The sequence below is a fragment of the Monodelphis domestica genome, chromosome 2 (genome assembly GCF_027887165.1).
Source record: "Monodelphis domestica isolate mMonDom1 chromosome 2, mMonDom1.pri, whole genome shotgun sequence".
Taxonomy (NCBI): domain Eukaryota; kingdom Metazoa; phylum Chordata; class Mammalia; order Didelphimorphia; family Didelphidae; genus Monodelphis; species Monodelphis domestica.
The window spans coordinates 443,165,743-443,186,874 of NC_077228.1; the positions used below are offsets into that span (position 1 = coordinate 443,165,743).

At 36.4% G+C, this 21,132-nt stretch overlaps 1 protein-coding gene across 11 annotated transcripts in view; it reads left to right on the forward strand.

Annotated features, from left to right (window-relative positions):
• MAP3K4 (mitogen-activated protein kinase kinase kinase 4) overlaps positions 1 to 21,132 on the forward strand; it is a 216,830-nt gene that overhangs the window by 146,771 nt on the left and 48,927 nt on the right. For all 11 annotated transcript variants that reach the window (XM_056814361.1, XM_007484860.3, XM_007484859.3 and 8 more), the window contains 5 exons: positions 80 to 196; positions 1,080 to 1,179; positions 1,290 to 1,373; positions 13,004 to 13,270; positions 15,234 to 15,383. In XM_056814361.1, the coding sequence (XP_056670339.1) occupies positions 80 to 196; positions 1,080 to 1,179; positions 1,290 to 1,373; positions 13,004 to 13,270; positions 15,234 to 15,383 (718 nt within the window). The remainder of the gene's footprint in view (positions 1 to 79; positions 197 to 1,079; positions 1,180 to 1,289; positions 1,374 to 13,003; positions 13,271 to 15,233; positions 15,384 to 21,132) is intronic.

A 21,132-nucleotide genomic window follows, 5' to 3' on the forward strand; every position in this document is an offset into this window, starting at 1 on the left:
TGTTTTCATGAGGATTGGCAAAAAAGTAAAGGTAATTTTTCTTAAGTTTTATTTCTTTTTTTCTATCATATTCTTTCAGTGACATTGCAGGAATGCTGCTGAAATCTACTGGAGGATTCTTAGATTGTGTCCTGCAAGAAAGTTGTGCTGAATTCTGGACTAGTGCTGATGATAGCACTGCTTCAGATGAAATCAGGTCAAGCCGCTGTGTTTTGTTTTTCCTCTTGCTTCATGTTTTGCATTCTGTCCCTTATTCATGAATATGAAATTTGTTAAACACATGCTAATTAAATTAGAATAATAATTATAGTCATAAACTACATTTTCTAGCTCTTTACAGTTTTACAAAGGTTTCCATTTATGTGGAAGCTATGTTATCACCACCTCTTATATTCCATGTGTGACCTTGGATGAGTTACTTTTAACTTCATAATTTTTAAAAATTAGGGAATTGGATTACATGGTCCATGATGCCTCTTCCAGCTCTAGATTTATGGTCCAATGAAGTAATATACTTTTAAAAAAATTATTGAACTTTACTGTTCTTGTGTTTTATTGTTTATGGTTTTAGGAAAGTTTATTTATGGATGATTTGAGAGTATATTAAGTGAAAGTAAATATCTTCTAGTTACAATTAGAAAAGATACAATTAGGAAAGCTAAGGACTTTAAAGTTAAAGGTGGGTAGAATTGATTCTGTTAATATATTTTCCTGAGAGAAGAGAAAAAGTTGGTGCTATCTAAAATATGAAAAAAAAAAGCTTTTGGTCTTTTGATTATCGATATTTATAGGTTGGATGGAGTTAAATAAAATTCTTATGTGGTTCCTAAAACTTTAAGAGATCTGATCTTAAACAAAACTACAAGGTAATGGTTTTCATTGATGTTTACTAACTTGTGTGAGAAAATACAGTTTTGTTAAAAATAAAAAAATAAGCAAGGTTCATGATGTATCTGATAATTTATTGAGCAGTTTGAATTTATTTTAATGGAACTAGTATTTTTTAAATATATATTTCTCTTTTTGTTCCCTGGGGCACATGTTAATTAATAGTAACAGAATTTCAATTAACTTTACAGGAGATCGGTTATAGAGACCAGCAGAGCACTGAAGGAACTTTTTCATGAAGCTAGAGAAAGGGCTTCCAAAGCACTTGGCTTTGCTAAAATGCTAAGAAAGGTGAGCTAATGATGGTAATTAAACTGGTTTTCATTGCTTATATTTTTGTGTATCCCTAAAGAAGCATTCAGTTCAGTAAAAATATTTTTCTTCTTTAACTATGACCCTAGGATCTGGAAATAGCAGCAGAATTCATTGTATCAGCACCAGTGCAAGACCTTCTGGATATGCTGAAGTCAAAACAGTATGTTAAGGTAAAATTATTTAAAATCACATCATTTAAATGTAGGCCCATCACATTATATTGTATTCTGAGAGGTGTCAAATGCAGACTAGAGGCAAGTGCAGCCTGAAAACTTCTGTGTGCTGCAAACCAATTTAAAACACAATTGGAAATGCTTGGAAAATGAAATAAAAATGCATTACAAGATATATAATGCTAATTTATGGTTTTATATATATATATATATATATACACACACACACACACACACATACACACACACATATATATATATATGTATGTATGTATGTATGTGCCCACAGGGACCAGTTCCTATTTGAGTTTGACACCACTGATCTGAAAGATGATCCTTTATATATATATATATATATATATATATATATATATATATATATATATATATACATATACATATACATACATATATACATACACACACACACACACACACACACACACACATATATATATATATATATATATATACACACACACACTTTGGTTTTAAGTATGTTAAAATACATCCTTACTTTAAGAGGAAGAATAGTTCTTAGCAAATAAATCTAGATATACCAGAACAAAATAAAACTTAAAAGGACCAAACAACTCAATAGAAGAAATCCAGGCTGCTGAATTTAGGGTCAGAAGAACTGCAATTCAGATTATGAAATTCTGCCATTTACCACTTCTGTGATTTGTAAACAACTCACTGAAGTTCTCTATGATTTGGTCACTTTATCTGTAGAATTAAAAGGTTGGAATAGATGACCTATCTCTAAGTGCCCTTACTACTCTAAATCTGACACTTGTGGTCTTTTATATCTATCATTTCTTTTGGAGGGAGTCTATATATTTTTAAAAAGTAATAATCCTGACTCACTTGCTTTGGGAAGATGATCAGTTTTCAAGTGTTTGTGAAGAAAGTGAATGTGTCTGATTCATAGAGGTATTATTAGCATAGTTCTCTACACAGTATGTGTCTTCCTGACAGAAACTTTCAGCAAAAAAAAAAAGTGTGAAATCCATGTTCTTCTTTGGAGGAAGGTTAAAGTTTTTACAGAATATCTTTCTAAGGCTTATTTTACCCTAAACTATTCTGGTAAATCTATTTTATACTGTCTCAGGACAGCATATACATGTGTGCACACACCTATGTACCTATGTATACATACCTACAATATTCCTTTTGTTTCTCTTTTATAAGTCTGAGGCTTTTTTAGTTTTTCATTGTGTATTTGTTGAAGAATTTATCTCATCAAATCTAGTTTTATTTTGTTTTTTAACAAGAGCTTCATATTCCAGAGTGCTGTTACATAGTTTATCTTATCAGGCACATTGTAGAAACCGTTTCCATTGTGAGCTACTGAAGTCTGAAGTTCACAAGCCTGTTATCCTCCCACCTCTTGCTCACATGCTTCTGAACTAGCCTTTACTTCTGTCATTCCACCCTCTAGGACTTGATAATCTTTGCTGCTGGGGCAATCCTGGCACAGTGCAGATGAGTGATGGCAAACCTGTGGCACAGGTGACAAAGATGGCACTCAGAGTGCTCTCTGGGACCACTCACCCTCCTTCCCCAACTCATTACTAGAAAGGCAGAGGAATTTTTTGGGAGCCTCTTCCCTCGCCCAGCAGCCCAATGGGAGCGCATTCTCCCTCCCTTGTGTGTGTGTGTGCACATCCATGGGGGGAGGGGAGGATGGCATTTGGTCTGGGGGGGGAAGGGCATGGCACTTGGTCTGGGGAGGTGGGGAGGGCCACACTCCTCTAAAAGATTAGTCATCACTGTTATAGAGGGCTCTTGTTCAAATGAACTAAATTGTTGGAGGTGTGCCACCTCCAATTACAGATCAATCTCTTCATTTGTGCCATATCATTTCCTTATTTCATTCCCTAGAAGATTGTTTTAAACCTCTGTTTGCCAACTCCTCTTCCATCTGCCTCTTTCTCAGGGGACCTATTTTGCTGAGAAGCCTGAGGCCATTTCTAGGTGCTTCCTCAATTTTCCTTCTTCAGATGTTAAAATCACTTTGTCTTCTTCCTCTGCTCTTCCCTCACATCCCAGAAAGTGAGGTCCCACGGCAGTAGAAGCCTGTTTCTGTATCTGATACATGACCATATCCTGGGGAACATGATTTCCTCCTTGAACTGTTTTCTTTCAGCTTCAGAATTTTCCTCTTAAAGGTGCCTTCCATGCCTAGAAGGATGCTTACTTTAAGTTAACAATTGATTTCTCTTCCCATCACCATCAAACTACTTGAAGAATTAGTGTCTGCTCATCATTCATCATCTCTTAATCAGCTGCAGTCTCACTTTGGTACTCACTGGAGTAGAAATAGCAAGGCAGAATGGGAAGCACACTGCATTTGGAGTCAGGAGGTCTAGAAATCAAATCCCAACACAGCTTAATGCTTGAGTGACTCTTGGCTCTGTCCTCTCATCTATAATAAGTATGTTGCACTATGTTCCCCAGGACGGGTTTTCTAGCTCTAAATCTATGATTCTGTGGTTCTATGTTAATAATAATAACTAACATTTATATAGCACACACCATGTGCTAAGCACTTCACAGATATCATTTCATTTGATCCTCAGTACAGCCCTAGAAGGTAGGTGCTATTATGGTTCCCATTTTATAAATGAGGAAACGGAGACGGGCAGAAGTTAAAAACTAGCTCAGGGTCACATAATTTGGAAGCATCTGAGGTCAGACTTGAACTTGAATCTTCCTGACTTGAGACCCAGCCCTCTACCCCCAGCACCCCCTGGCAACTCCTTATTTATATGAGGATGTGAATGCCAGCTGGGCAGGCCTGGTTAGGCTGAGATCTGCATCAATGGAGGGTGTATAGCCAGGGGAGATATGACAGAGCCATGGCCTTCCCGCCAGCCTCAGACACTTCTGGGCTTTACCAGCCCTGACAAACATTCTTCAGAAACTGTACCATACTTACCTACCAGTTCCTGCCATTGTCAGACCTTTATGGTGAGAAAGACCTTCCTTTCTTTTTTTTTTAACACCCTTTTGTCTTGGAATTGATACTAATTATCGGCTCTAAGGCAGAAGAATGGTAAGGGCTAGGCAATGGGGGTTAAGTGACTTGTCCCAGGGTTGCATAGCTGAGAAGTGTCTGAGGCCAGATTTAAACCTAGAACCTCCCATCTCTGGGCCTGGCTTTCTAAATACTAAGCTAGTTAGCTGCCCAAAGTCTTTCTTAAAGCTTCTTGTCACTAGCATTTCCCCTTTTCATTTGTATTAATATTGTTGTTTGTTTGTTTTTAAACCTATAACTTCTGTAGAATCATTGTGTATTTGGTTCCAAGACAGAAGAACGGTAAGGGCTAGGCCGAGGGAGTCAAGTGACTTGTCCAGGGTCACACAGCTAGGAAGTCTCTGAGGCCAGATTTGAACCCAAGACCTCCCATCTCTAGGCCTGGCTCTCAATCTACTGAGCCACCTAGCTGTCCCGTACAAGTTTTAAAGTAACTTGTAGGGGGATTTCTGGGTAAACATGGCTGCAGTTTAGATGCAGGAATCTACCACTCCTCAACACCTACCAATATAGACTACTTCAAAAGACCAAAAAGACCCAAATTCATATGAACAAAAGGACTCTACAGTAGGGCAGAGTATTGAAGATATGTGGGATGTGGGCATTTCCACACTAAAAAGGGGTGAAGTAGCTTCCACCAAAACATGAGCTAATCTACCCTCTCCCACCCCACCTACAGAGCCAGTGTGCTAGACTCAGAGCCAGAGAATGCTAGAATCAGTGAGCAAGCTAGGGGCACCTCTAGGTCCTTGACAGGTGACTAAGACCACCAAAGACCTACCTCTGAGTACAGCTAGACTTTAGACCTCAGCAGGCGGAAGAGCACAGACCTTGGGTGCGGAGATAGCACAGAGAAGGGCTACAAACATTAGAAGCTCTAGAGACTCGAGAGGTATTCTCAGGCAAAAACCTTGCTCCTTAGATCCATACATAGAGAGCCTGCCCTCCTCACTCAGACTTCTGACTGGAAAGGGAAGGAAAAAACCAGCATAGTGATGACAAACAAGATTAAGGCAAAACAACTTCCCAACACCAAGAAGAACAAGAAGGAGGCTTTGATCATAGATAATTTTTATGGAGGAAAAATCCAGACTACAGAGGAAATAACAGAAGAAGACAAACAGATAAATGCATCCAAACCTTCCAAAATAAATGCAAATTGGACACAAGTTCTTGAAGAATTTAAATTGGAGCTTACGAAAAAGATGGAAGAATATTGGCAATAAAAGTGGGAAATTGTTCAAAAAGAAAATAACTGTTTAAAAGACAGGAACTCCCAGTTGGAAAAAGAAGCCCAGAAATCAAATGAAATGATAAATAAATTGGAGACCAAAATTTAACAGCTGGAAGTCATGAAAAGCAGGATAGATCAAACTGAAAAGGAAAATCAAAAGACTATAGCAGAAAACCAGTCTTTAAAGATCAGAATTGGGCAATTAGAATCCAATGATCTCACAAAACAGCAAGAATTAATAAAGCAAAATCAAAAGATTGACAAAATAGAAGGAAACATGAAATATCTCACTGAGAAGTTGACTGACCAAGAAAACAGTTTTAGAAGAGACAATTTGAGAATCATTGGTCTACCTAAAAAGCCAGAAATAAACAGAAATCTTGACATCATATTTCAAGAAATCATCCAAGAAAACTGCCCTGACATCCTTGAACAAGGGGACAAAATAGACATTGAAAGAGTTCATAGAACACCCTCTACACTAAATCCTCAAAAGACAACTCCCGGGAATGTAATTGCCAAATTTAAGAGCTTCCAAGCTAAGGAAAAACATTTACAAGAAGCCAAAAAGAGACAATTCAGATATCAAAGAGCACCAATCAGGATCAAATAAGATCTGGCAGCTTCTACACTAAAGGACCACAAGGCTTGGAATATGGTATTCTGGAAGGCAAGAGAATTGAGTCTTCAACCAAGGATCACCTACCCATCAAAACTGACTGTATACTTCCAGGGGAAAGTATGAGTATTCAACAAAATAGAAGAATTCCAAGTATTTGTAAAGAAAAGACCAGAACTAAGCAGAAAGTTTGATATCCAAACACAAAGATCAAGAGAAACATGAAAATAAGAAAAAGAGAGGAAAGGGGGAAAACTTTTTGTTTAAATTTTCTTCTTTAAGGGCTTCAATAAGATTAAATTGTTTTTATTAATATATGGAAAAATGTTATTTGTAACTTTCAAAAATTATATTCACTACTTTAGTAATTAGAAGAATCATTCATAGGTAAAGATTGGGGTAATAAGTGGTCTAAGATGATATGCAAGAAAAGAAAAAAGGAGGGGGGAATAGAAGATGGCACCAAGAGAAACTTGAAGGAATAAGGTAAATAAGATAAATAGGATAATCGATATCACACAAAGAGGCACATGGGAAGGGGAAGGGAAGAAGAAGGAGAGGAAGAGAATGCTAATAGGAAATACTTAAACCTTACTCTCAGTGAAATCAATTCTGAGAGAGAAGAGCATCTAGATCCATAGGTGTATAGAATTCTATCTTACCCTATAGGTAAAGTGAGAAGGGAAAAACTAAGAGGAGAAGTGGGGTGTGAAGTACAAAAAAGGATGGAAAGGTGGGGAGACTTAATAGACACTTAAAAAAAGGGAGGGGGCAAAAAAGGAAAGTATAATAAAGCTGGGGATTAGGGTGACTGATTAAAAGCAAAGCACTGGTTTAAAAAGATATAGCTAAAGAAGAAAGGGTAGAACTAGGAGAGGATATCAAAATGTTGGGGAATACTGAGGTGTTTATCATAACTCTGAGTGTGAATGGAAAGAACTCATCCATAAAACAAAAGCAAATAGAATGGATTAGAAACCAAAATCCTACCATATGTTGTCTAAAAAAAACACACATGAGACAGGTATACACTCACAGAATAAGGACCAAAGGTTGGAGCAAAATCTATTGGGCCTCAACTGAGGAAAAAGAGGCAGGAGTTGCAATCATGATATCTGACAAAGCCAAAGTATAAATAGATCTGATTAAAAGAGGTAGGAAAGATAATTACATCCTGATAAAAGGTAATATAGACAACAAGGAAATTATCAGTAATCAACATGAATGCAACAAATTGTATAGCATCCAAATTTCTAAAGGAGAAACTAGTGGAATTAAAGGAGGAAATAGTAAAACTATACTAGTGGGAGACGTAAGCCTTCCTCTATCAGATCTAGATAAATAAAACCAAAAAATAAATAATAAGGGGTAAGAGATGTGAATGAAATCTTGGGAAAATTAGAGTTAATAGATATGTGGAGAAAAATAAATAGGGACAAAAAGGAATATATTTTTTAGCAGCACAGATTGACCATGTACAGCAAACAAGTGCAAAAAAGCAGAAATAATAAATGCAACCTTTTCAGATCATAATAGAATAAAAATAATAATTAGTAAGGGTACATGGAGAGCCAAATCAAAAATTAATTGTAAATTAAATAATATGATTCTGCAAAACCAGTTAAAGAACAAATCATAGAAACAATTTCATTGAAGAAAATGACAATGATGAGACGTCCTTTCAAAGTCTATGGGATGCAGCAATGCAGTACTCAGGGGGAAATTCATATTCTTGAGTTCATATATTAACAAATTAGGGAGGGCAGAGGTCAAAGAATTGGACATGCAAATCATAAACTTGAAAGGGAACAAATTAAAAATCACCAGTTGAAAACTAAATTAGAGATCCTAAAAATTAAAGAAGAAATTAATAAAAGTGAAAGAACTATAGAATTAATAAATAAGCTAGAACTTGCAGTCCCAGATCTCAAACTATACTATAAAGCAGTGGTTATCAAAACAATTTGGTACTGTCTAAGAGACAGAAAGGAGGATCAGTGGAATAGACTTGGCGTAAATGATCTCAGCAAGCCAGTTTATGACAAACCCAAAGATCCCAGCTTTGGGGACAAAAATCCATTATTTGATAAAAACTGCTGAGAAAATTGGAAGACAGTGTGGGAGAGACTAGGTTTGGATCAACACCTCATACCCTACACCAAGATAAATTCAGAATGGGTGAATGACTTGAACATAAAGAAGGAAACTACAAATAAATTAGGTGAACACAGAATAGTATACCTGTTAGACCTTTGGGAAGGGAAAGGTTTTAAAACCAAGCAAGACTTAGAAAGAGTCACAAAATGTAAAATAAATAATTTTGACTACATCAAATTAAAAAGTTTTTGTACAAACAAAACCAATGTAACTAAAATCAGAACGGTAGCAACAAATTGGGAAACAATCTTCATAAAAACCTCTGACAAAGGTTTAATTACTCAAATTTACAAAGAGCTAAATCAATTGTACAAAAAACCAAGCCATTCTCCAATTGATAAATGGGCAAGGGACATGAACAGGCAGTTCTCAGCCAAAGAAATCAAAACTATTAATAAGCGCATGAAAAAGTGTTCTAAATCTCTTATAATCAGAGAGATGCAAATCAAAACAACTGAGGTATCACCTCACACCTAGCAGATTGGCTAACATGACAGCAAAGGAAAGCAGTGAATGCTGGAGGGGATATGGCAAAGTAGGGACACTAATTCATTGCTGGTGGAGTTGTGAATTAATCCAACCATTCTGGAGGGCAATTTGGAACTATGCCCAAAGGGCGATAAAAGACTGTCTGCCCTTTGATCCAGCCATAGCACTACTGGGCTTGTACCCCAAAGAGATAATAAGGAAAAAGACTTGTACAAGATTATTCATAGCAGCACTCTTTGTGGTGGCCAAAAATTGGAAAATGAGGGGATGCCCTTCAATTGGAGAATGGCTGAACAAATTGTGGTATATGTTGGTGATGGAATACTATTGTGCTAAAAGGAATAATAAAGTGGAGGAATTCCATGGAGACTGGGACAACCTCCAGGAAGTGATGCAGAGCGAAAGGAGCAGAACCAGGAAAACATTGTACACAGAGACTGATACATTGTGGTACAATCGAAGGTGATGGACTTCTCCATTAGTGGCAATGCAATGTCCCTGAACAATCTGCAGGGATCTAAAAAACACTATCCACAAGCAGAGGATAAACTGTGGGAGTAAAAACACCGACGAAAAGCAACTGTTTGACTACAGGGGTGGAGGGGATATGACTGAGGAGAGACTCTAAATGAACACTCTAATGCAAATACCAACAACATGGAAATGGGTTTGAATCAAGAACACATTTGATACCCAGTGGAATTGCGTGTCGGCTGTGGGAGAGGTGGAGCAAGGCGGGGAGGGAAGAAAAGAAAATGATCTTTGTTTCCAATGAATAATGTTTGGAAATGACCAAATAAAAATTAAAAAATAAAATAAAATAAATAAAATAAATAAAAATAAAAGATGACTTAACAGTAAAATAAAATAAAATAAAATAAATAAGCTAGAATCTGGTACTTTAAAAAAAATAAACAAAGTATTGGTCAATTTAATTTAAAAAAAAAAAGGAAAGAAAACCAAATTGACAGTATCAAAGATGAAAAGGGAGACCTCACCTCTAATGAAGAGGAAATTAAGGCAATCATTAAAAACTATCATGCTCAATTATATGACAATCTAGGTGATATGGATGAATATTTACAAAAATATAAATTGCCTACATTAAATTTATTAACATTCTTTAATTTGAGGATTGTGACTCTGGGAGTGTTATAGTATTCAAAATGAAACAGTTATATTCATGATAATAAGGTAGTCTCAACATCATAGTTATGAATATTTTCCAGTTTTATTTTCCCTTTTTGGTATTTTGTCTTTATGGTACCTCTCAAAATTATAATTCAATATAGTTAACACTTGATTAGCTTTTAAGTTGATTGCATGGTTTCCAAATTGTTCTTGATCTGCTTTGTATTTTTAAATTTTGGTTATTCTACTCTGTAATAAATTGTCTGTAGAAGAGAATCTCACATTAGTCAAATTCTCTATTTAGGTACTCCTGAGTACCTTAATGTAGTACATGATAAATCACTGATTGCTGAATGAATAGTATAGATTTTTTCAAGAGAGGTTCCTGGTTAAAATAAAGTTTGGAGATCATCCAAAAATTTCACTTGATTATACTTATCAATCTCTGAACAAAGTACATCAGTGAAGATTTAGGAAAATAAAAATTGTTGCCAGCTTATATTTTAAAAAGAATATTTTGCTTCAATGCATATAACACTCAGGTTATTACCAAGCTGAGCTTGCATACTGCTGGCAAGTTATTTCTTGCAGATAAGTGAGGATGGAATTAAGTATTGTTTATGTCTTATATTTATAGGAAATTATGGGTTGTCTACAGAATTAAACTTATGTAGTAAAACCTTGACTCTTCAGAACCCTTGGGCATATGAGTAGTTCTGGGTAGCCAAATTTTCTAGAGCTATTATAGATTCTGTCATCACCTTTGGCTGGCATAAGCTTGTCTGTTTTTTGCTTTTGCTGCTGCTGCTAATCCTTCATTTTGTGATGCCTTTTCTTTTCCACTTTTCTTTATTCTTGTCTCTGGTGTCTCCTTTTACTCTTCCTCCTCCTCTCACTTTGTTTTCAGAAGTGGGTGGAAGGCCAGCCTTTTTGTAGATCATGTCATTAAGTCAGGTGGCTTCCTTTCCTTCCACATGTTGGAGCTGATCAGATATAGCAGAACAAGTATAATATTCAGGGCTACATCTCTTCTTGGGATATGAATTTTTTGCTAGGTGTTCAGAAGCTTCTTCCCTACCAGAAAAATTCTGGAAATATTAGCCTTATGACTTTTGAATCTAAAGTCATTCTGTAAGCATCAAGTTTCTAAAACAGGTCTTTCCAGAATGCAAAGGTTGGTTTTAAATCTTTAGAATAGTAGGACTTTAAAGTCATTTAGATGCTTAAAGGACCATTCTAACATTTGTTCCACATACTCTTGCTAAGAAGGAAAGGATTGTTCAACAGATTCAGATGATGTGGTAATTGAGGCTTTCTTACTTACTCATGACAAACACAGTGATTGAGATCATGACATAGATGACCACTGCAGCATGTTGGAAAGGCCACCTATCAGTAAAGTGCTTCAGGTAGAAATAGTTAATACACTTAGAAGTATATAATGGTCTTCAATGTGTAACTTCTGAAAGTATATATTGCTTTTTGTTGTGCAAAATTGTAGTGTATGTGACAGAGAAGAGTGTGAGATTAAAGGTACATCCAAATTGAAAATTAAAAGGTTGTTCATAGAGAATAGGAGAGAGGGAGGTACAGTGTTACTGTTAGGAAATTAAGATAAATCATAAGTAAGCCTGTGGATCTATCTATCTGTCAAAATGTGCTTACCTGAGAGAAGGCTATACAGATAAGAATGCTCTGTTGTCTAAAGTCTTGACATTACAATTCGAAAGATCACAAATTTAAGGTTGTTTAGTTAAATGGTGCTTGCTTCTTTAAAAAACTGGGTCAGCAAAAATATTTTGTTTCAGTAGTAACATTAAATCTAATAGTAGAGTCTTCCACATGCTGGTAAATGTTTAACAACCAAAAAAAGTTGGGCAACACACATTACATTTACTTTACATTACTAATATTATATCCTTCGCTTTCTTAAATCTGGGGTAACCAGGTGGTGCAGTGGATATAGCACCAGACCTGGAGTCAGGAAGTCAGATCTGGTCCCAGATAATACCTAATTATGTGACCTCAGACAAGTCACTTACCCTTGTTTTCCTCAATTTCCTCATCCATGAAATGAGTTGGAAAAGGAAATGACAGACTACTCCAGTATCTTAAAAAAAAAACAAAACTCAGAGAGACAGGATTGTAAAATTACTAAACAACAATAACATTCTTTAATCATAGACAAGCAACAACACAATAAATCAAGCCCTGATTTGGAGCATTTGCCAGTTTCTGAGATGAAAATTAGTCTCACTCAAAATTTAACAGTAGTTCCTAGTTTCAGTACCACCCTGGGTAGAGTTGTCATTGTGTTTTGTGCTTGGGAAGTGATCATGTCCTTTATAACTAACTTTATTACATTGTTCATTAATACAATACCTTGATATAAATACAAGAAAGTTTTGTTGTTTCTACAATAAATAAACTCTGACGTTATCACAAAAAAGTTTTAAAAATATTTGGGTAAGTAGTTAGTGATTTTAAATTACACTGACTTCCTTTAAACTTTTACGTGTATAGCAGTTACTAATATTTAAGTTATTCATAGCATACTTTAGTTTCATAATGTCATCATTTGAAAAATAACATTGAAATAATGTGACTTTTGCCATTAGTAGTCAAGTAGTAAATAATTATTATATAGAATTATGACATTTGGTTTGCATTTTGTTGTGACAGAATTTTTAGAGTCCTTTTTTAGAAGAATGATTTGTATCCTTGGAATATAAACTATGTAACAAATCGCTGCTTTTTAAAAAACAAGGCAAATCAAAAGCTATTAAAATTTATTCTCCTAAGGAATATTATCCCTAAAAGCCATCCCTAGAAGTACTCTTTAAAGACATTTTTTTCAAAAAGCTAATTTATTTTCATTTGAAATATATGATTCTGCAGATTGGGTATTATATATATTATATTTCTTTAATAAAAATTAAAATTCACTTGTTTTCCAGGTACAAATTCCTGGATTGGAAAACTTGCAAGTATTTGTTCCACATACTCTGGCTGAAGAGAAATGTGTTATTTTGCAACTGCTTAATGCAGCTGCAGGAAAGGACTGTTCAAAAGATTCAGAAGATGTGGTAATTGAGGCTTACTTACTCATGACCAAGCACGGTGATCGAGATCATGACTTAGATGACCACTGGAGCACATGGGAAGAACCACCTCTCAAAATAGTGCCTCAGGTGGAAACAGTTGATACACTAAGAAGTATGCAGGTATGGCAATCTTCAGTGTGTATTTCTAAAAATATGTATTGGTTTTTGTTGTGTAAAAGTGTAGTATTTGTGGCAGGGAGTAGTGTGAGATCAAGGGCAAACAGTTGGAGTCAAATTTTTGAGAAATCTTGAATAATAAGCTACTAAGTTCTCATTTCATTCAGTAGCCAGTGAGAAATCACTGGGTTCTTAAAAGGAGTTATACAGTCAGATAAATACCCTAGAATAAATACTTCAGCAGCACTATGAAAGATCGATTGTTGAAGAGCACAACTAGAAGTGGGGAGAATAATAAAATGACTATTGCTAGAATAAGAGATACTAAAAGCACAGACTAAGGTGGTAGCAAAAGAAATGGAAAAGAAGGGATGGAAACCAGATGTTTTTGATATAGAATTGACAGGTATGTTGAGTGTGAGAAAAGAGGAGTCAAAGATAACATCTACATTTCAGGATATAGCTCTGCCATCAGAGGAAATGGGAGACAGCAGCTATGTTGCTTAGTGGATTGAGAGCCAGATCTAGATATGGGAGCTCTTGGGTTCAAATGTGACCTCTGATATTTCTTAGCTGTGTAACCTTGGGCATATCACTTAACCCCCATTGCCTAGCCCTTTCTCCTCTTCCTTGGAATAAATAGACATAATTGATTCAAAGATGGAAGGTAAGGGCTTTAAAAAAAGAGAGAGAAAAATTAGGAGAGGCTAGTTTTGGAGTAAAGTCAAGAATTCTGTATTGGATATCTTTAATTTGAAGATTTGGCTTAATATAAAGATAGAAATACGAGTAGGGATTTGGAGATGTGGAGAACTGACTGAGTAGCACTCTGTACCAAGGTCAGAGGTGAAGCTAAAAGAACTAGAAATGAACAAAAACTAACACTGGTCAAAGGCATGACCATCTTTTAGTGTGGCTGAGGTGGGATAAAGGCATAGACGAAGAGAAATTAGATGTTTGAGATACGTAATTTGTTAAATTCTTTGATGGAGAATCAATGTATACCCCGAAGACCCTGAGTATGAGGGTAGGACCTAGGAAGGAGAGAAAAATTGTGAACCAGGTATAAACCCATTAAAGAAGGCAGGAGAATAACTTGGAGGTCTAGTACTGGGTCATTTATCTATGTTTAGTAGCTTATTTCTGACTATCTCTAGGTGCCCTCAGGAATGGGAACCTCAAACTTTGTTGGAGAACCTGAAGCCTTTTGTTCATGATTATCTATTGCATTGTGGGAATACTAGTGAAATAGGAAATTATTTTGTTAAATATGTCTAGATAAAATGTGTATAAAATGAACTGAGATCTAAGAAATTGGAATGGTTAGTAATGAGTTAAGAGACACATGAATGATAAAGTAAAAAAAGCATTTGACTGGCTTAGAATCCCACCTCTGCTACTTATTGGTTGTTTTTTGGTTCACTTGACCTGAATGTCAATTTCCTCTTTTATAAATTAAGATTCATATGGCAGGTATGAGCAGGTTCCAACATTTAATCAATAAAGAACTCTTTAGAAGAATACAAATAAAAGATTATCTAGGAAAATGAAATAGACTGTGAGAGTGAGGTCATAGTAGGTGGACAGTGTATCCTCATGATATCAGGAGAAAATAAAAACCTCCAGCAAATTGAGTGGCCCACCTGTGGCAGATGTATTGGGGCAAGGGGGAATATGGACAAGAGTCTCACAGGATGGATGGGGCTACATTGCAGTCTGTGTCTTTAGAGAGAACATCAAAATCCATGAGATAAGAGATCTCTTCAAATATTACTTAGCTCATAGTGTTCTTGTGAGGAAAATACTTTGTAAAGCTGTAAAGCACTATCATAATTTGGCTTACTAACTAATTTAGATGCACATATGTTATTTTTTTCCTCTAATAGTACTCGTTTGTGCTAGAACTTTGGAACTGGGAAATTTGTCAATTTCTTCTCACATATCAGATGTGATTTTATATTTCTAGGTTGAAAACCTACTCTTAGTAGTCATGCAGTCTGCTCATCTTGTGAGTCAGAGAAAAGCTTTCCAGCAGTCTATTGAAGGACTTGTAACTTTGCACCACGAACAAACCTCTAGTCAGCCAGTCATCGCCAAAGCTTTGCAGCAGCTAAAGGTACTTCATCCTTTCTCTTATCTAACACCCTTAATGTTTTAAATGTTGTAGGAGAGTTGGTATGGCTTGGAGATTTGTAGTACCATTAAATGAATGAACTCATGAATTTAAAAAAATATATCAAATATTCCTTTTATGCCAAGCACTGGGCTAAGCATAAGCATGTACTCTTTATCAGGAGATTACAGATATAAGGGAGTGGTGATTAGGGAAGGGTTTTTTTGAAGCAGTGGTAGTGTTAATCTCAGTACTTTTCCCAGAGCTAGGTTTAGAAAGTAGAGTCTGAGGGAAACCATGTACAGCAAACAGCATGGCAGGAAAGTGGTAGTGAAACATGGAGCCACCTGGATAAGGCCATCTGACAATCAAGAAACGTCAGTTTTTTCCAATGGATCTCTTATTTTACCTTCTTTGTACACCTATATAAACCCATGTAGAAAGTGGAGATTAAAAAAACATCTTCCTCTCATGTAGAATCAGTTAACTATTTATTAAGTAACTATGTATACAGATATAAAACATGAACAAAATTTCTACTCTCAAGGAGCTTATGTTGTCATTTAATTATACAATTTTATGATTGTAAGAAATCTAAGGAATTCTTTAGTATATCCTCATTTTACAGATGTGGAACCTAAAACCCAGAAAGGTTAGATTGATCACCCAGTCTCACCCAACTAATTCAGCCAGCATTTAAGTGTAGGCCCTGTGCTAGGCAGTGGGTACACAAAGAGAAGAACATTCAGACAAACAACAACCCAGCTCTCACACTCCAAGAATGACGAGACAAACTGGGGCTTTCTCAGTAGAAATGAGAAAGGATTCTTCTAGAAGGCAGGGCTTTAGCTAAGACTTGAAGGAAGTCAGGAGGAGGGGGGAGTGCCAGGCATGGGAAGACAGCCAATGAGAATGGCCAGGCAGAAGAGGGAGTGTCCTGTGTGAAAAACAGCAAAGAAACCAATGAGTGATGTAGGAATTAAGGGAGAATTAGAATGTGGGAAGGAGAATTTTCTGGACAAAGCAGCCTGGGGAGCACAAGGTGTGCCAGGAGCACCATGGAATTGTACAAGCAGAACAGACCTGGACAGTGGCAGAACTGGGACAAGGAGCCAGTTCTCCCAATCCAATTCCTCATTGATATACTAATATAGTAATGTTTACTATTGCTATAACAAATTCTTGTGTTGTGTACACATACACCCATACACACAGTGAGTCTTTAAATGTAGGTATCCCTTTGTGTGAGAGGTAAGAGGCCAAGCAATGTACTTAAGTACTGAACTTAGAGTCGAGAAGTTGTAGGTCCAGATCTTGAGTTGACGCTGTGTGACTGAGCAGGACAGTCAACCTCTCTCAGCTTCAGTTTCTTCATCTACAAAAAGAGGATATTACCTCTTAGTACCTGTCCCACAGAGATGGTTTATGGGTCCCTGAGAATGTTTGGTAAATGTACTGCATCCATTAAAGTGATAAATAAATGCCATTCATTACTGGTATAGGTGAAGTCCATTGAAAAGCAAAAAGAAGGTTCTGGATAGTCAGGTGGAATTCATAGGATTCTCTTGGGGTTCCATGCCTCAGGGAAGTTGGTTTCCTTGCACAGAAAACTTGACTTGGCTTAACATGCAGATTAGAAAAAGTGAGAGATCTGGCATCACTTATCCTCCTCTACCATTCCAACCTATTCTTTATTTATCTTTTATTGGAACTAAAACAAAGCTCCCTTCTTTCTTCAGCCAATAAGTGGGGGAGCTCTCCTAGGTTTCCTGTCTGGATTAGATCACATTAATTGCTCAGTATTATCTGCCTCAAACCCTCAGGAAAGCTGGACAAATGATGTTGAATTGGCAGGTTTGGGGGACCAAAACAGCATTCTCTTGTCTGCTAATTTTTCTTGTAGTGAAATTCATTTTTTAAGTTTCTAATTGCTACCTATTTCCATTAGAAATCAGCATTACTCTTGAGGTGGTTTTGTGTCAGTCCCTCCCTGTTCCTCTTTTTATTACTTCCACTGCCCTGCCATATCCTGATCAGTCTGCCTATATCACTACCACCCCTCCTTAGTAAACTCCAGCAACTCCCTTTTACCTTTAAGGTCAATTAGAAAAATTCTGCCTCTCATTCAAAGTCTTTCCCAACCTTGTTCCTTAATAGCTTTTCAGACTTACATTTTACTCCTCTCTATTTACTTTATGTTCCATCAACACCTTCCTTCCTGCTGTTCCTCACACAGAATACTCCATCTCTCATCTCCTTGGCCATTTTACTGGCTGTTCCAATGCTTGCTATGATCTCATTTCTCACCTCTACCTCCTGACTTCTCTAGCTTCCTTCCTGACTTAAGTCAAAGCCTACTTTTTGTAGGCCTCTCTTTTTTGTAGGAGGCCTTTCTTAGGCTTTGTGCCCTTGAATCGTGCTAGTTCTTCCCCTCTGAGATTACCTTCCACCTGCTCTGAAATCTTATATTAAAAATAGTCATGATAATTATGGTAGCTAATACTTATGTAATACTTAAAGGTTTGTAAAGTGTTTTATAAATATTATCTTATTTTGTCCTCACAACATCCTTGGTGGGCGCTATTATTATTCTTATTTTACAGTTGAGGAAACTGAGGAAACTTTTAGATGAATTTCCTAGAGTCACCTCGCTAGAGTGGAAGGCCAGATTTGCATTCATCTTCTGACTAAATCAAGCTGTCTTTATTTTGTGTTTTCTACCTGCATGTGTGTTTACATGTTGTTTCCTTCATTAGAACATGAGCTCTGTGAGGGCAAGGACTGGGTTTTTTCTTTTTCTTTTTAATCTCCAGCACTTAACACACAGTATTCCATTAATAAAACATGTAAATTGATGAATTGACCAATCAAAATAGAGAAACTAACTCCTCATTAAAATTTGGACTAATATATTTTCTAAGGTTCAGAGAGCTTATTGGGATGGTTTGGTGTCACATTAGATAATTTAGTCACAGCTACATGGTACAATGGATAGAAGACTAACCTTGGATTGAGGGAGACCTGAGTTAAAATCAGACCTCAGACAAATTACCTGTATGCTCCTGGACCAATCCCTTTTCTTTGATCTGCTTCAGTTTCCTGTAAAATGTAAAATAATGTCTACTGTAAGTACATATAAGAAAGGTTGTGGTGAGGATTAAATTAGATATTCATAAAGTGCTTAGCCTTTATGTGCCTGACACATAGTAGGTGTTTATTATAAATGCTTATTCCTTCCCTCCCACGTTGCTGATCAAGGAACCCAAACTAGATCCTAGGAACTCCAAATAGTATTTCACTAGTAAAAATTAATCTCTCTTTATTTAATCTCATTAACTAAAGTTTTCCATACTTTAATAATAAGAACTGTGGATTAAGTTTAAAATTCTTCTATTTCTCTGTTGCAAGGGATGTCTATGTTTTTTATCTACTCTATCTGATTTGTGTTCCAGCATTGCAAATAATGGAGAAAGGTCCTAATAACATAGTGGATGTTGATTCTTTATAGTACTGAAGTTATACAGATTAAATGAATAGGATTTGTAAATAATGAGCCTTTTCTTAAGAAGGACATTAAGTATGAGGCATTACCATAATTATTCCAGATTCATTTTAGAAAATACCTTCAGTGATCTTAACCAAATGCCTCTGTAAGGCCTTGTGTCCCTTCCTTCTCCATCCACCAACTGTATGCATCTCCCATTAACTTTAACTTCCCATTCTATATCGATGTTATTTGGCATAGTCCCTCTTACTTCAAGACTTCTCCAGATTTTTCCAGTATATATTTAATGTATTTTTCTTTCTTCCATATTTATTAAGGGCTTCTTCTTTCCTAGGCGTCTTCTTATGTGAATTATTTCATTTTTAATTCCCTTTACCTAAAGAGTAGCTCCATTTTAAAAAAATTTAGAATATTTTTCATGGTCACATGATTTATGTTTTTCCTCTCTCCTGCTGTCTTCCCTCATTCCTGGAGCCAATGACCAATTCCACTGGGTTGTACATTTATCATTGTTCAAAACCTATTTCCATGTTATTCATATTTGCAATAGAGTGATCTTTTAATGCCAAAACCCTAATCATATTCCCATCAAACCACATGATTGATTATATGTTTTTCTTCTCTGTTTCTGCTCCCACAGTTCTTTCTTTTGATGTGGATAGAGTTCTTTCTCATAAGTTCCTCCCGATTGTCCTGGGTCTTTACATTGCTGCTAGTAGAGAAGTCCAATACATTCAATTGTGCCAGTGTATCAGTCTCTGTGTATAATGTTCTCCTGGTTCTGCTCCTTTCATTCTGCATCACTTCCTAGAGGTCTTTCCACTTCACATGGAATTCCTTCAGTTCATCATTCCTTTCAGCAAAATAGTGTTCCATTACCATCAGATACCACAGCTTGTTCAGCCATTCCCCAATTGATGACCACCCCCTCATTTTCCAGTGTTTTGCCATCACAAAGAGCAAGATTAGCTCTTTTTTAAAAGATGTTTCATTGACTTTCCTTTGCTGAAGGAATAAGAGCGATGTTTCTACAAATCACATTCATTGTCTTCTACAACATGGTTCATTTTGGGGGAGTGGGAGGGTTAAGAACCAGGAAAACCTAGAAGTTTTAACTAAATATTGAAAATGAGTTCATTTGGTTGAATTTAAGTACTAAGTAATTCAGTTAAGCATTGTTATGAGTAAGAAAACGTATAGCATGAGAGGAGGCACTGCAGGGGACTAGATCTCATCTGGCCGTATATCGAATATGAGTTTTCTGTAGTTAAGAAGTACCTTTTACACTTCTGGGGAAGCATGGCAGCAGTTGAGATATGGGATGCTTCCTCTTCTCAGATCCACTGATATAGACTACCTCAAAGAACCCAAAAAACCATTTTCATAAGAAAGAAGGGACTCTATAGTAAGGTACAGCATTGAAGGTCTCAGGAGCTGACTAAGACCACGAAGGATCTACCCCTGAGAGCAGTTAAACCTGAAAACCGAGCAGGTTGGGAAGGTCATTGAACAGCTGAAGCCACTGAGATTCAAGACCTTTCCTCTGGCAAAATCCTTGCTCCTTGTCTCCATACACAGAGAGCCTGATGATTTCACTCAGATTTCTGACTAAAAAGGGAAGTAAAAACCTCCATAGTGATGGCAAATTGTGCCCAGGAGCCTCAAAATCCCTCCACCAAAAAAAAAAAAGGCAGTGACCCTGGAAAACTTTTATGGAGGAAAAACCCAGGCTCCAGAGGAAACACAGGAGGAAATTCAAATGAACCAGAAATCTTCCCAAAAAATGGAAATGGAAATTGTCCACAAGCTCATGAAGAATTTAAATTGGAGCTTATCATAAAGATGGAATCCTTTTGGCAAGAAAAGTGGGAAACAGTTCAAAGAGAAAATAACAGTCTGAAGGACAAGAACTCCCAATTGGAGAAACAGCTGGAAGCCACAAAAAGCAGGATAGACCAAACCGAAAAGGAAAACCAAAAGATTAAAGCAGAAAACCAAAAGATTATGACCGAAAACTAGGCCTTAAAGACCAGAATTGGGCAACTGGAAACCAATGATCTTGCAAAACAGTAAGAATTAATAAAGCAAAGTCAAAAGACTGACAAAATCAAAGAAAACATAAAATATCTCACTGACAAGCTGACAGATCAGGAAAACAGATCATGAGGAGATAATTTTTGAATCATTGGTCTACCTGAAAAGCCAGAAATAAACAGAAATCTTGACATCATATTACAAGAAATCATC